Source organism: Dreissena polymorpha, chromosome 9 (assembly GCF_020536995.1).
Source record: "Dreissena polymorpha isolate Duluth1 chromosome 9, UMN_Dpol_1.0, whole genome shotgun sequence".
Lineage (NCBI taxonomy): Eukaryota > Metazoa > Mollusca > Bivalvia > Myida > Dreissenidae > Dreissena > Dreissena polymorpha.
Genome location: NC_068363.1, coordinates 17,409,011 through 17,424,840, shown reverse-complemented (window position 1 = coordinate 17,424,840; position 15,830 = coordinate 17,409,011). Strand labels below are relative to the sequence as shown.

At 36.5% G+C, this 15,830-nt stretch overlaps 1 protein-coding gene across 2 annotated transcripts in view; it reads left to right on the top strand.

Annotated features, from left to right (window-relative positions):
* LOC127844350 (uncharacterized) overlaps positions 1–15,830 on the top strand; it is a 53,971-nt gene that overhangs the window by 15,410 nt on the left and 22,731 nt on the right. For both annotated transcript variants that reach the window (XR_008032685.1, XM_052374468.1), the window contains exons 3-7: positions 7,549–7,686; positions 9,684–9,955; positions 10,909–11,427; positions 13,712–13,873; positions 15,495–15,648. Coding sequence is in view for 1 of the 2 variants with exons in the window: in XM_052374468.1 (XP_052230428.1) it covers positions 7,549–7,686; positions 9,684–9,955; positions 10,909–11,427; positions 13,712–13,873; positions 15,495–15,648 (1,245 nt within the window). In the remaining variant the exon portion in view is untranslated. The remainder of the gene's footprint in view (positions 1–7,548; positions 7,687–9,683; positions 9,956–10,908; positions 11,428–13,711; positions 13,874–15,494; positions 15,649–15,830) is intronic.

Below are 15,830 nucleotides of genomic sequence, written 5' to 3'. Positions count from 1 at the left end.
GGGCAGTTAATTTACTAACTGAAGATTGAGTTTGTTTGCACAGTTAATTAGCGGGATATCGGTCTTCCGTCGACAGAACTTAGTAATGTAATTTAATTATTAATATAAAGTACTGACATTAATAATACCATCGCTGACTTTAAGAAGCATGTGTGTATCTACTTAACTGCACCTAGATCGGGATGTAAAATGGCAAGTGGTTCTGGAAACAATGCAGAGCAAACTCACAAGTAAGCAGCAAACGTACTTATAATAAAGTAAAATACAATGTGCTAAGAGGTTGTGATTTTTAACTTATATTAAATTTATTTCTCTGTTAGGTTAAACAAAATGCAGTTAAATATGACTCGTACATTCGTCTCTTATGTTATGGGGAAAAAGGCGAAATGGAATCGTCATTTGATGCACAGTTATAAAACCATCACCAATTTGAAACGATGAACGATCGACTGTAAATAGAACAGATATCCTGCGTCATTATCATATTTGTTAATATTTTTAATTAGTTATTTATTATGGCCAATACACGTCATAAATAAACATGATCGTTTTAGTTTCGACGAAGATACAATACACAACTGTCAGCTATCAGAAAAACAATGGGCGTGTCCAATCGAAGAGTGCGCGAAGATTCTAAGCCGAAAGCAAACTCTTGTTACACACCTGGCTTCAATACACAACGTTTCCCTAGGTGAGTGAATGTTAGATACTGGTTTATCCCATTATCAGACATGCATTAACTGTATAACACCCCATGAAATAGATCGACTAGCCTCTATCCCACCTTGTTGAATAAACCTGTCGCGTGCTATTTTTAGATTATTATTGGCTTTTTCCAAAAATTGGAGAATCTGCGTTTGTCAACTGCGGACGAACAAAATCGTCTAAAAAATGCGATATTTGAACATTATTTGTGTACAAATTTAAGAAATAAAATGATAAATGGAATATTATGTCAGTTTTGAATACAGATAAAGTTGATCATGCTCGGCGCGAACCATGGTTCTATTAAGCATCGAATGATAAACTTGGTCTTTATCCGACACTCACATAATATTCTCTATTTCTACGGTACCGAAAAGACCTTATACAATTAATAACACTCGCTATGAAGACGGCCTTTTGTTCCTGGGAGTTTTTTTTTAAAATATTATCTGTGGCTAAATACCCACTCGTTTCAACTTTGTTTACTTGTTTATTTATAATTATATGCAACATACTCATACTAGTGCGATGTGATTGTGAATTTGTGATTTTTAACTCGCATATCATTAGACGGCGCACACCTCTGATACGTGAACGTGTCAAATGAAAACAATAAACAAATTCCGCACACTGTTCATAATCATATCGTGAGCTTTTCACGCACAAACAATAAAAATAAGTACTGTTCAATCCAACTTTGAACTGTATGGTGTTAATGTAAACTACCTGCGAAATTCTGACATAATGTTCTTATTTTTTGATTAAGAACGATTTTGCCAAAATGAGGCGTCTTCTAAATTTCTCCAAGGCGAAAAATTTCATTTTTATCTAAACTGCTGATTTTCTTGCATTCTGGCATTATAAATTCTCTTAATACTCGCTGATTAACATGCAGATCAAATGGTTGTCGGTTTAGTTTCTTGAAGTATCATTACTTTAACACGGTGTTCTTTTCATTTTTGTTGTTGTTGATTTTGTTTCTTTGCTGATCAACAAGATAATACAATTTTATTTAAAAATTAGCATTGAGTGTTGCATTTAATTACATTTCAGTAAATTTACAGAAACGACAATACAAGCAGTATGAAAAAGATGATGAACTAAGCATGCCCAGAACAACTGCCTGGCGTTTAAAAAAGTAAGCACCAATGTTGTTGCCAATGTAAGCAGGGTTTGCTTGTATTAAATTTATCATTATGCCATTTTATATTGAAATACATTAATGATAATAATTACCAAACACTTAACTCCTTTATAAAATTTTAATTGTGTTGGTTGTATACATTAAAATATGTGGCTTGTTTCGATTCGTGCATGGTAAAGCGATGCTCAATTATGAAAAATACAAATACTGTCAAACTCTACGCAGCTGTTATCCGATTTTGGAAGTCTGGAAGGATTTTTTATTTTTAACTGTTTCTTATCTATTGTAATTTAATGAACAAATATACATGAATGGACGTTTTTTATATGATTTGTACAATAATACTTAAAAATAACAATTAAAATTTTAAATATAATGTTTGAATCAATCATCGGCACACATTGGTGATGATGGTAGGGATTTGATATCCAGCTATGCTCGGAATCAGTCAAATCTCTGCGCGGCAGTTGGAATACTGTATACGGGCGTTGACAGAGCAACAAACGCTGTAGCAAAGGCATTTATATTTGACCGATTATACGATATGGTGATTGCTTATTTTCTGACTGACTACTTTTTAGACCAGCGTAGCATTAGACTTGCGTAATGTGATGCGACTATTTAAATTTGTTGTAACGTTTCAGAAGAAGACATGACGACGAAACCGCTAGTCTGGTGCAAGACGAATCCAGTGACTATGAGACAAATGTAGAATCCAACCCAAACATTGATAGGGAATCAATAAAAGACAACATGTCTGAAGCTGGAAATTCACAAGATTATGATTCAACATCTACTTGCTCAAGTTTCGAATCGGATATGGATATTGAATCAGGCACAGACGATGAAGATGTTTTGCCAAAAAATGCATTTACCACTACAATGTGTGATGCACCGCTTTATGTTGTTCAATGCCCCGACTGCACACAGAGTCAGTACAGTTCTAAAATAACTAAACTAGAACATGAGTTGGTAGTACTAGCATTTGCTAGTCGCCACAATTTATCAGACACAGCTTTACAAGATTTGCTATCTCTTTTGAAGCTCTATGTACCAGATAGTAGCCTTATCGATTGCAACATTTCTTTGCTTAAACAGAGATGTGGCTTTAACAAAGATTTCTTGAAATCATTTACATTCTGTAATGTATGTAAGAATACACTAGTCAAAGGCAGCGAAACATGCACAACACCTGCTTGCCCTGGAAAAACACCTACGGTGAAGAACAACAGCTTTTTCATGACTGGAGACTTAGAACTTCAGTTACAGGACATCCTTACCAAACCGGGAGTGTGGGACTCAATACAAGAAACATACTATCGTGAGGGTACGCCAAATATTACTGATGTGACTGACGGAGATAACTACAAACTGCTAAAACAATCTGGCAATTTTCTTAGTAATAATAATAATATAACCTTTACACTTTTTACTGATGGTGTACCACTCTTTAAAAGTTCTGGGGTGTCAATGTGGCCAGTGTACCTATTAATAAATGAAATACCTAGACACAAACGTTTTAGAAAAAAAAATATGATTCTTTGGGGTGTGTGGCAAGGCATTGGCAAGCCTTCAATGACAATTTATCTGAAAGAATTCGTGAAAGATTTGGAACATTTACAGACAGAAGGATTTACATTTACAATAGATAAGAAAGAAATTAAAAGCAGAGCAAAGCTTATAATTGCAACAATGGATCTTCAGGCCCGATCATCAGTTCTCAAAATGACCCAATTTAACGGGGAGTTTCCGTGTGTGTTTTGTTATGACAAAGGTGTTCAAGTTAAGAGTGGTAAAGGACATTGCAAGATTTTCCCATACACAGAATCAAGGAATCTACGAACAAGTACTGGTATACGTGAAGATAGTAAACAGGCTCAAGAAAGTTGCACGACTGTCAATGGTTTTCAGGGACAAAGTGTGTTGCTGTTTTTGGATGGCTTTGAACTAAATATGAATATCGTTGTGGACTACATGCATGGCGTTCTCCTTGGCATAACTAAAAAGCTGCTGACATTTTGGTTTGATAACAAATATTCAGGTCATCTCTTTTATATTGGGCATTCAGTTCAAAAAGTTGACAAACGGCTTATGCAGCTAACACCACCACAAACAGTTCACAGACTTCCAAGAAGAATAAGTTCAACTTTAAAGCACTGGAAAGCTTCTGAACTAAGAGTTTGGCTTCTTTTTTACAGCATACCATGCCTTAAAGGAATTTTACCAGACATTTACCTTAAACATTTAAGTTTGTTAGTGGAAGGCATATATATCCTTCTCACTGAAGGAATGACATCAGCAGACATTGAAAGGGCAGAAATGTTGTTGGGGACATTTGTAAAAAACTGCAGACTCTTTATATTTAAACAATATTATGGGTCTAAACATGCACAATCTGTTGCACATTAGTAAATGTGTTGCTAATTGGGGACCAATGTGGGCTTGGTCATGTTTTAGTTTTGAATCGTTCAATGGACAAATAAAAAAAACAATACATGGAACTGGAAATGTTTGCTTTCAGATATTTTGGATACTAATGGCTGAAAAACATATTGAAAATGTTGCACCAGCAATTCATAATCACCAAGTGCAAGAATTCATTAAATTTCAATTTAAAGAGAACACAAAAGACACATATCAACCATGTATAGTGAAAAGACAATACAAGCTTGAAGGGCATTTATTTGAAAACTTGAAAATACAAATCAATAAAATGGCAATGGGCATTGAATTGACACACTACAAACTTGTGAAGAAAATAGTTGTAAATGGTGTTAAAGTGTCAAGCAAAAGTTGTACCAAAGTAAAGAAGAGAAATTCGCATACTGTCATAGTCAGTGAAACCAGTGTCAACAAACGGTTTCTGGAGGTTGATTTCTTTCTTCAAAACACTGAAACGTCTACTGTTCTAGCAGTAGGGAGACAACTCAAAGTGAAAGAAAAGCTTCTTCAAGACAACGTGCCACATCTGCAGATTGTTGAATACTCTAGGTAAGGAACACTTATTGAAACAAAATATGATAGTGCTTGATTAGTTACTACTTGAGTTAAACAATTTCCCAATTACAAATTGCCAAAATGTTTCATTTCAAGGTACTATAGCAGTTAGAATCCCCAAAAGCGGAAATTTTATGAAAAAAAGAAGTATAAAATAATATTCTGTCTATAAATGTCTTCAAAATGATATATAAATCATAACTGGAAAATGTATTTTGTAATTTTGTTTCAGTGCTGAACAAACAGTGGAAAAGGCAATTTACATTCAACAAGTACTGATGAGCTTTGAAGTAGAAGGCAGTAAAATAATTGCAGAATTTCCAAACTCTGTGGAAGGGGATTAGTTGTATCTGGTCTCTGTTGAGAGTTGTAATAATTATAATTCTTATTTAACTGAGCTTTGTGTGGTGAATGTATACCTCTATAGAAAGACATGTTGTGGGAGCTGATTATGTTATACCATTACCTATTTTACTATCTTTTCATTTAATCAATTATGTACCGGTATATAATTTATGTATTATGTATGTTTTACATCTAGAAATACAAAAATGTCCATTTCTATTTGTCAATTTCACATATTCAATGTCATTTTATTAGATGAACATTCAATTTGAATAAAGAACTGTTTTTCACTTTCTGTTCTGAGAGAGCATTTTGTTTGAAAATGTTCTAAGTTTTTTTTCCACCGTTTGCCACTCAGGTTTTCTTGCAAAATTTTCTAAGAGCCATTTTCTCCTATTCAAAATGTACATTTTCCACTTCAAAAATAGACTAAGTCCAATTTTTCACCGTTTGCCATCAAATTTCCACCGTTTTACATCGAATGCCACTGTTGATTTCCATCGATTAGTGGAAAACGATGGCATTTCACCATTTTCCATCGTTTTCCATCGAATTTTCACCGTTTGCCACACTTTTACATGGCAAACGATGGCATTTGGTGGAAATCTGTGGCAAATCTAGAGACGGGCTGAATAGACTTCACCCAAACCATCCCCCGTGCCCTCCCCCCCTCCCCCTCCCCCTCCCCCCCCCCTATTTTTTTTATTTTTTTTTTTTTAAGATCATCTCACAAATGACCACCACACCCTCACACTATACCCCCCCCACCCCCCCCACCCCCCCCCCCCCCCCCAATTTTTTTTTTTTTTTTTTTTTTTTTTTTTTTTTTTTTTTAAGATCATCTCACAAATTATCACCACACCCTCACACTATACCCCCCCATTTTTTTTTTAAAACGGTTATGTTTGAAATACCGTCCAACCATCGCACCCAAAACCCCCCCCCCCCCGATAAATGTCCACAACCCCACACTATACACCCTTCTTCACTCTACTCCTCCCTCCTTCCTTTGTGATTGAAAATGAGAGTCCCTTCAACTTTAAAAAGAAAATAGATGAGCGGTCTGCACCCGCAAGGCGGTGCTCTTGTTTATTTTAGAATGTTCAATAGTGAATTGTGTTGTCCCATTTTGGAATAATGTATACTTTTTACTATTGGAAATGAGTCCCCCCTACAAGACCAGAATTTGACTGAAAAAAGCACTCATCACCCATCCCCACCTTTAACTTGACCCCCAACCCCAATCTACCTGTCTCACCCAACCTCATTGACCTAATTTGGGCTCACTCATGTAGGCAATTTCTTGGATCAGCTAGATAAGACTGTTTGTACAGCAGCAACATTACTTGATACAACCTTTTGGATATTAACACAGTTGTTGTTTGTTTGTTCTCTATCAACCTGTATCACCCAATCTAACTTTCACCTTGACCTAAATTGGGCTTAATCATTAAAAGGGGCCATTTCTTGGTCAACTAGACCAGACAGTTGAAGTGTTAGTCTTGCGGCAACACTGCTCCTTCAAACATATGGATACTGACCCAATTGTTGCTAATATGACAGTTCCTTAGAAAAAAAAATCACTTTTACCTTGACCTTGGTTTTTAGCCTGTAATAGAAAATAATATTGAAAAATGTATCATGTTCAAAAATAATTCAACAGATTCTCATTATACTATAATATTGTAGACTTCAACAAACCGTTTTGCAGACTTTATTAGCATTTATCAGGTGCAACCTTTACATCAATATAGACAACATGCCTGTGATATTTATACCCTAACATATATTTGACAGATATTTGATAAGGGTCAGTAGGAATGAAATGTCAAGCCCTCTTGATATTTTGCTCTATAAATGCCACATATATTTATGGTGTTGTTTGATTGATATGGATTCCATATGTAGCTGATGCCAAACAGTTTATTATTACTTAGGATAAAACTTACATTTTGCTTACATAAAATGCAAGTCTGCACAGGCTTATGAGGGACATAACTTTTGCCAAAACTGTTTTTTTGCTAAGAAGGGACTTAATTTAAAAGAAAAATATCATAAAAGAGGAAAGTGTGGCCCCCCCCCCCTTTACACAGAGAACGGCCCAAGTATTTTGCTAGCATTTTGCAGATCCATGCTTGTTTTTAATAATCACAATTGCATTGGAAAAATGTTGCTCACACTGTTATTACAATATTATTTGTCTGCATAACTTTGTTTGTTTATTAATCTGCAACAAGTTCTCCACTGACAATTACTGTTTATGCCAATTATTTGTTGGACTTTCACACAAATATGGTACTCACATGTGTTTGTGTTTGGCTATTTCAGGTGTGTATTGATGTGTTTGGCTATTTTAGGTGTGTAGAGGGTGTCGATAGGTCGCAACCAGAAACCATGGTGAACACTGAGGTCTGGATGATGGCAGGGTTTAGCCGTCTACCTTGGACCAAACATGGCAACGTTATAGACCTTGGCCCCCTTGGACCATTTGGCAGGTTAAACAATTGTTGTACTGTTAATTATTTTGCCTGTTAATTGAATATTGAAGCAGTCTGTTATGTAACTGAACTGCAGTCTAAAATGATAACCACAAACATGACGGTATGACTGCATTTGTTTAACAAGTAGCAAAGAAAATGGTTCACTCTTTCATGATATCTTAAGCCTTAATATACTTTTTCAAAGTTTTTTTTACAAATTAACTTTATTTTCTTTATGTTACTTAACAAAACAATAAAAAAAATAGCATTTTGAATCCACAAACAACGTTTCACTCACATGTCTATCCACAAACATAGTTTGACTCACCTGTCTATTTCCCATCCAACATAGTTTGACTCACATGTCTATTCCCAATTCAACATAGTTTGACTCACCTGTCTATTTCGAATCATACATAGTTTGACTCACCTGTCTATTTCCCATAAAACATAGTTTGACTCACCTGTCACATAGTTTTACTCACCTATCTATTCCCCATCCAACATAGTTTCACTCAACTGTCTTTTTCCCAATCCAACATAGTTTCACTCACCTGTCTATTCCCAATCCAACATAGTTTGACTCACCTGTATATTCCCATTCCAACATAGTTTCACTCACCTGTCTATTCCCAATCCAACATAGTTTCACTCTCCTGTCTATTCCCAATCCAACATAGTTTCGCTCTCCTTTCTATTCCCAATCAAATTCCCATTGTAGGACATCACTTGTTGTATCGCATTTTGAAGAACTTGGTTTATTGAACGTTGAGCAAAGATGCAAGCAACTTCGGCTTAACCACATCCATAAGATTTTCTACAATAAATGTCCAAGCTATATGAAAGACAATTTTGTCAAATGTACAGATGTCCATCAGTATGGGAATAGATCCCGATTTAATGTTTATGTACCTCAAGTTGATGGCTTTACTAGTTCTTCATTTTACTACAATGGTATTACGGATTGGAATGCATTACCCAATAATATAAAGTCCATCGAATCGAAATTTACTTTTAAGAAACTTGTTAAGACACATCTATTAAATGATATGAAGGTAGACCAGAATTCCATGTATTTTTACTTTTAGATTAGTTTTATTTTATGTTATTCATTATTTTTTATGTTATTTATTCGTGTCAGTGTATTATCATGTCAACTTTTGAAAGATTCACTTAATTTGTAGAAGAAATCATGTGTAGGATCATGTCGATTCTATATTAAGAACTGAAAAAACAATATATTTATAGTCACTTATAAAATCTGTTCGACTAAATCCAGGGACCCCGTTGGAAATAAGCTTTTTCATGTTTACATGTCTAAGCTTTACGGGTTATCCTGTGTATACATCATGTCGTAATCTTATTTGGATCTGTGATAAATGGCACCATTCATGTAATGCATGTTTCTGAATATGATAATAATGCAATCTATACGTTATTTATTGCCTTAATTGCATTGAATTGTAAATTGCTTGACATGTATGCACAAATTAAACAAAAAACACAGTTTCACTCTCGTTTATTGCTCATCCAACTTAGTTTCAATCTCCTGTCTATTCCCAATCCACCATAGTTTCTCTCACCTGTCTATTCCCAATCTAACATAGTTTCACTCACCTGTTTATTCCCAATCCAACATAGCTTCACTCACCCGTCTATTGCAAATCCAACATAGTTTCACTCACCTGTCTATTCCATCCAACATAGTTTGACTCAACTGTCTATTCCCAATCCACCCATAGTATCACTCACCTGTGTTTTCCAAATCCAACATAGTTTAACTGACCTGTCTATTCCCAATCCAACATAGTTCCACTCACCTGTCTATTCCCAATCCAACATAGTTTAACTGACCTGTCTATTCCCAATCCAACATAGTTCCACTCACCTGTCTATTTCCAATCCAACATAGTTTCACTCACCTGTCTTTTCTAAATCCAACATAGTTTTACTCATCTGTCTATTCCCAATCCAACATAGTTTCACTCACCTGTCTATTCCCAATCCTGCAGACTGGGCTGGTTCATGCGCTCTACAACTGTGGACGCACTCTGGCAGGACAACATAATAGCAGACCATTGGCGCGCCCTCAACCTCCCCGCGGTCATACGCAACTTCACCCTCGCAGAGAGCATCGACCAAGTGAAGCGACTAGCCCGCACTGGTGATCCTGCGCGCCCGTACTATTGTCACAAACCAGACTGTGTGGAGGGGATATTCTACGGCCCAAAGTGCAACCCAAACAACATGTACACATGCTCCACCCTGCTGGCTAGTTACCCAGGTGAGTCTCACACTGTTTAACTTTTATGTCATCATACATTTTTATTCTCCCACAGACTGGAAGGGATAAAGCGTTACACTTGTACATCCATGCATCCCAAAGCTAGTGCAGAATATTAAAGGGGCCTTTTCACAGATTTTGGCATTTTTTAACTTATTCATTAAATGCTTTATATTGATAATTGTAAACATTGGATCGTAAAAGCTCCAGTAAAAAATCAAGAATAAAATTTAAAAAAGGAAAAGAACATTGCCCGGAGCAGGTTTCGAACCAGTGACCCCTGGAGTCCTGCCAGAGTCCTGAAGTAAAAACGCTGTAGCCTACTGAGCTATTCTGCCGAGTACACATACTTGACGTATTTTATACGACAAAAACAGAACTCTCCAAATTATTAAATCGTTTCGCGTTGCAACGCTTTATAATTTTTAGGTTTTAAAATCGTCAAAAGATGCATATAATGGCTATATTAGACCATGGTAAATGTTCATTATTACTGTTTCCTCACAAATATCATAACTAAAACGAAAATTTGCGAATCTGAAACAACTTTTTTCAATTTTGTCAATTTACCAAAGCGTGAAAAGATCCCTTTAAAGGGAAATATCAAAGATTTGATGATCACCCCACAAATTAAAGGGTCTAGGGGGGTATGTGATTTACGCAAAAGTTACTGTGAGGTAGCTTTAAGTCCTTCTCAATGTTAATGTGTAATCATTTTGCTTCAGCATATCAAGTTCCATATGTTTTGCTTCAAAATATCAAGTTTATTGTGTTTTGCTTCAGCATATCAAGTTTCATGTGTTTTGCTTCAAAATATCAAGTTTATTGTGTTTTGCTTCAGAAAATTATGTTCCTTGTGTTTCACTTCAAAATCAAATTCCATGTCCTTGGCTTCAGAAAATCAAGTTGTGTGTTTGGTTTCACAAAATCAAGTAAAATGTGTTTTGCTTCAGAAATGGACATGGGTGCCTTGAAGGCGCAGGTAATGAACCTAAACCTGCCAGTGAACATAGCCTGGATTGGTCCTCACTTGCAGTCCTTTGTCCAGGACCGGGTCAGCAGTCAGAATCGGCCTGTTCTCTTCTTCAGCTGGGAACCAAACCCCCTCACGGCAGGGAAACTGTTCACTCGCGTTAAATTTCCCCTCTGCCAGAATGACCCGACCCAACTCCCCTCTGACTGCGACTTCGGACTGAACCAGTTCACCAAAGTGGTTTGGTCCAAAGTTAAAACCAGCATTCCAGAAGCATATCATGTGATCTCAAAGATGACATTCCACCAGGATGAATATGTGCGTCTGCTCCAGCTACGCAATTCAAATGCGTATGACGTAGCCTGCAACTGGACGAAGGAAAACGAGGCAATCTGGAAAACATGGCTCCCTGAAAATCTGTCCAATAAAACCAGAATCTACCTCGGTGGCTTGTTTCCGATGTCAGGGCTGTACTGGTCAGAACCGGGCCTGGTTCAAGGTAGGATAGAGATGTGTGAAGATGAGCTGCGTTCTCGGAAAACGTGTTTTAATGCATGTGCAAAAAGTGTTGTCCTAGAGTATTGCAGTCTTCACAAGATAATCAGGGAAAACATTTTATCCCAAAATTGGATTTTCCAGAAGGAGAAACTTCTTTTTAAAGACTGCACAGGCTAATCTGGGACACTTAAAGCACATGCATTGAGCCCCATTTTCCCTGAGCAAGGCTCATATATATTTATGCCCCCCTTCGAAGAAGAGGGGGTATATTGCTTTGCTCATGTCGGTCTGTCGGTCCGTCCACCAGGTGGTTTCCGGATGATAACTCAAGAACGCTTGGGCCTAGGATCATGAAACTTCATAGGTACATTGATCATGACTCGCAGATGACCCCTATTGATTTTGAGGTCACTAGGTCAAAGGTCAAGGTCACAGTGACCCAAAATAGTAAAATGATTTCCTGATGATAACTCAAGAACTCTTAGGCCTAGGATCATGAAACTTTATAGGTAGATTGATCATGACTCGCAGATGACCCCTATTGATTTTCAGGTCACAAGGTCAAAGGTCAAGGTCACAGTGACCCGAAATAGTAAAATGGTTTCCGGATGATAACTCAAGAACGCTTATGCCTAGGATCATGAAACTTAGTATGTAGATTGATAATGGCTGGCAGATGACCCCTATTGATTTTTAGGTCACTAGGTCAAAGGTCAAGGTCACGGTGACCCGAAATAGTAAAATGGTTTCCGGATGAAAACTCAAGAACGCTTATGCCTAGGATCATGAAACTTCATAGGTACATTTATCATGAGTCGTTTAATCCTTTGCATGCTGTGAAATTAGTAGTCTGCTAAAATGTTGTCTGCTGAATTTCTAAAATTAGCATTTTTTTAGATTTTTTTAAAAGAATACTATCAGAATAGCAAACAGTTTGGATCCTGATGAGACACCACGTTCTGTGGCGTCTCATCTGGATCCAAACTGTTTGCAAAGGCCTTTAATATTCGGTTCCCGCACTGAAAGGGTTAAAAACATGTGCGTGTTGAACAAATAAGAATGTATAAAGAAAGGTGGTAAAGGCAATTTCTACACACATACAAAGTTTTCATACATATATTGAATGCAGTAGATTATTTGTAGCAAATATTCTGAAAACTTCTGAAAGGTTGGTAAATGCAGAACAAAATGTCAACCATGCTTTTTTAGATATTGACTACTTATTTTTACATTCGTTTACTTGCAAGGTTTTTGCCTGTCAGCAAGTGTTTCCTTTGAAAGCAGTATTCACCACCAAGGATTGCATCAGCCTATCTAACATGTAAACAAGAAGTAGATACCACATTTTAACAGTATGGTGATGAATTGTGTGCGAAACCCTTTTGCACTCAGAAGGAAAGTGAAAATGGCTGTATGCAACCAGCATAAAACCAGAACAGCATGCAATTAAACTGATGTCTATTCAGGTTTTATTGTCCCCTACAGGTTTCACCGGAGGGGACTTATGGTTTGCGCTCTGTCTGTCTGTCAGTCAGTTGCATTTTTCTGGATCCTGCGATAACTTTAGAAGTTCTTAATATTTTTTCATGAAACTTGAAACATGGATAGATGGCAATATGGACATTATGCACATCATTTAATTTTGTTCCTACATCAAAAATTCTGGTTGCTATGGCAACAAATAAAAAATCAACAAATCTGAAAATGGTGGAATTTCTGACAATGGTGGAGCCGGTAGGGGACTATATTGCTTGGCAATAGTCTTGTTCTGTTTGCTTCTCATCAGCATCTTAGGGTTGGAGGTGAAGCTAGTTCTTCTTGAATGCTCTGAGCTTTTATGAGTCCATACGTACAGCTCATAGGAGGGTCAATAGCTGGGAGTTGGATTATTGCAACTAGAGGTGAAGCCTTTAAAACTTGAATCTACTAAGGAAGGTCTTTAATTTAACCCTTTACCACTTAGATACGTATTTTGACATAGTCCCATTAAAAGTTACATTGAATTTAATACCTTTATTACTAAATTCAAGTTTTAAAGGCTTTATATCTAACCCTTAGATACTGATGAGCAGCAAACAGCTTAAAACCTGAACAGACTGCAAGTAACTGGCAGGCTGTTCTGGTTTTATGCTGGTTGCAAAAGTCATTTTCACTTTGCTTCTTATGGGGATAATGGTTAATTTGACTTTCAAATGGACTAAAAATGGGTATCTAAAGGGCAAATGGTAAAGGGAAAGCGTTTATATGCTTTATAAAAATATCATTTACTTGTAATTTATTTTCAGGTGGTGAGTTGGCCTTGGACCTCATCAACAATGACTCCAGCATCCTGCCTGAACATCGGCTGGAGATGGTGGTGTCAAACACTGAGTGTCTGCCAGACGTCGCCATGAAGGCCTTTATCAAATACATCACCAACACCACTGTCCCTATTGCTGGAATTCTAGGTAGCATTTTAAACTAATAATTTTTCATATGTTTTTGCAGATTTTAACTAATTGTGATTTAAGTGATAGATGTATCCTGAATAGGTGTTGGTTGTGTTTTAAGTAATCCTCTGGTTGAATTGTTTTGCGCTTAAATGTGTTTTTTATTTGTTTTATTTGTATACCAAATCTGTGGAAAAAATGACTTTCTTTACATAAAACTTGTAATAGATGATTGTTCATAATACACAATAAGCTTAAGTTAAACCTTTATGATTATGAATTATACGATTATTATTTTTTTGTATGGTCTATTTCATATTTGTGTTTAATTGCTTCTTTGCTTCACAGTATAACATATTAAAATTGGATACCGGTAAACAAGTCTTAAAACTTATTCAGCAACTTTGAAATTTGCCAGAAATGTGTGTGTTTTAAAAACTCCTTGTTGTAAGCTTGTGACACCTAGGTCTCAAGACAGACACCAACACTGATTTTCTATTAAAAATTAAGTGATAGTTTTTACCTGGTAATGGAACATGGGTTTAAAAGTCAGCCCTTGTCTTGGAGTTATAATGGCAGTGTCTGATGTGTGTAGTTTAGAGTGCATTGTAAACATTGAAAGGCTGCAGAGTGGAGTGTAAATGTCGGGAAGTTCTGTTGTGTTAGTTATCGTGCTTATGTTGGCACCAACTGTCAGGAAGTTCTGTTGTGTTAGTTATTGTGCCTATGTTGGCACCAACTGTCAGGAAGTTCTGTTGTGTTAGTTATTGTGCCTATGTTGGCACCAACTGTCAGGAAGTTCTGTTGTGTTAGTTATTGTGCCTATGTTGGCACCAACTGTCAGGAAGTTCTGTTGTGTTAGTTATTGTGCCTATGTTGGCACCAACTTGGAGGTAAGAGCTGACAGAGTATGCACTGGCTGATATTTAAAATTGTTATCAAGTAAGTTAAGAACATAGATTCATAACAAATATGTTGATAAATAAGATAAGTTGATAGCACTTTTAAAATGCACTTGTATTTTTAAGATTTTTTTTTTTACTAATTACATGTACTGTTAAGAGTTAGTAATTAAATTTGATTCATAAAATGTCCACTAGAAGCATTATTGCTACAAGTTCTATAGAGAGAAAAATCATTCTTTGCCACATGCAAAAGTTTAGAATTAATTTTCACTCTGTTTACCGTTTTTAGCTGGATAGGCAAGAAATAATTTCTGTAAAAATATTCTTAGTCAAGAGTTTAAAATTTAAAATAAAAAATGTGTAGGCTTAAACAATCTATCCCCATGTCAATAGCCCTTTCAGTGCGAGAACCGAATTTTAAAGGCCTTTGCAAACAGTTTGGATCCAGATGAGACGCCACAGAACGTGGCGTCTCATCTGGATCCAAACTGTTTGCTATTCTGATAGTATTCTTTGAAAAAAAATCGAAAAAAATGCTTATTTTAGAAATTCTGCAGACGACATTTTAGCAGACGACAAATTTCCCAGCATGCAAAGGGATAGGTCATAAGTTGTATGTTAACACTGGGCATATACTGTAAACACAATGTGCAGTATGCAGCTTAGGCAAGGCACTTGATTATCCTCACAGGTACCCACATATACCTGTACCATTCAGTTATATCTATTCACAGGGCCAGGTTGTTCCGATGAAGCTGAGCCCATAGCTGCCCTGTCCCGACATTTCAACATGCTCACCATCAGCTATGGGGCAGAGGCCTCCTCGCTGTCAGACAGACAGAAATACCCGTACTTCTACCGCACCATTCCACAGCTGGACCACCACAAGTATATGCAATACTTTGAAGTCAGCACTAATAGCGCTGGTTTGCTGGTGAAGCAGCCTTAAGCTCCTCAATTTGTGAAACAAATTAGTCACAAAGTTAGTTGCAAACTTTTCAAAATTGGGAAAAGTTGATTTGGTAAAGCTTTTTAATTGTGACAATTTAAGTCGCAAATTTCTCAACATT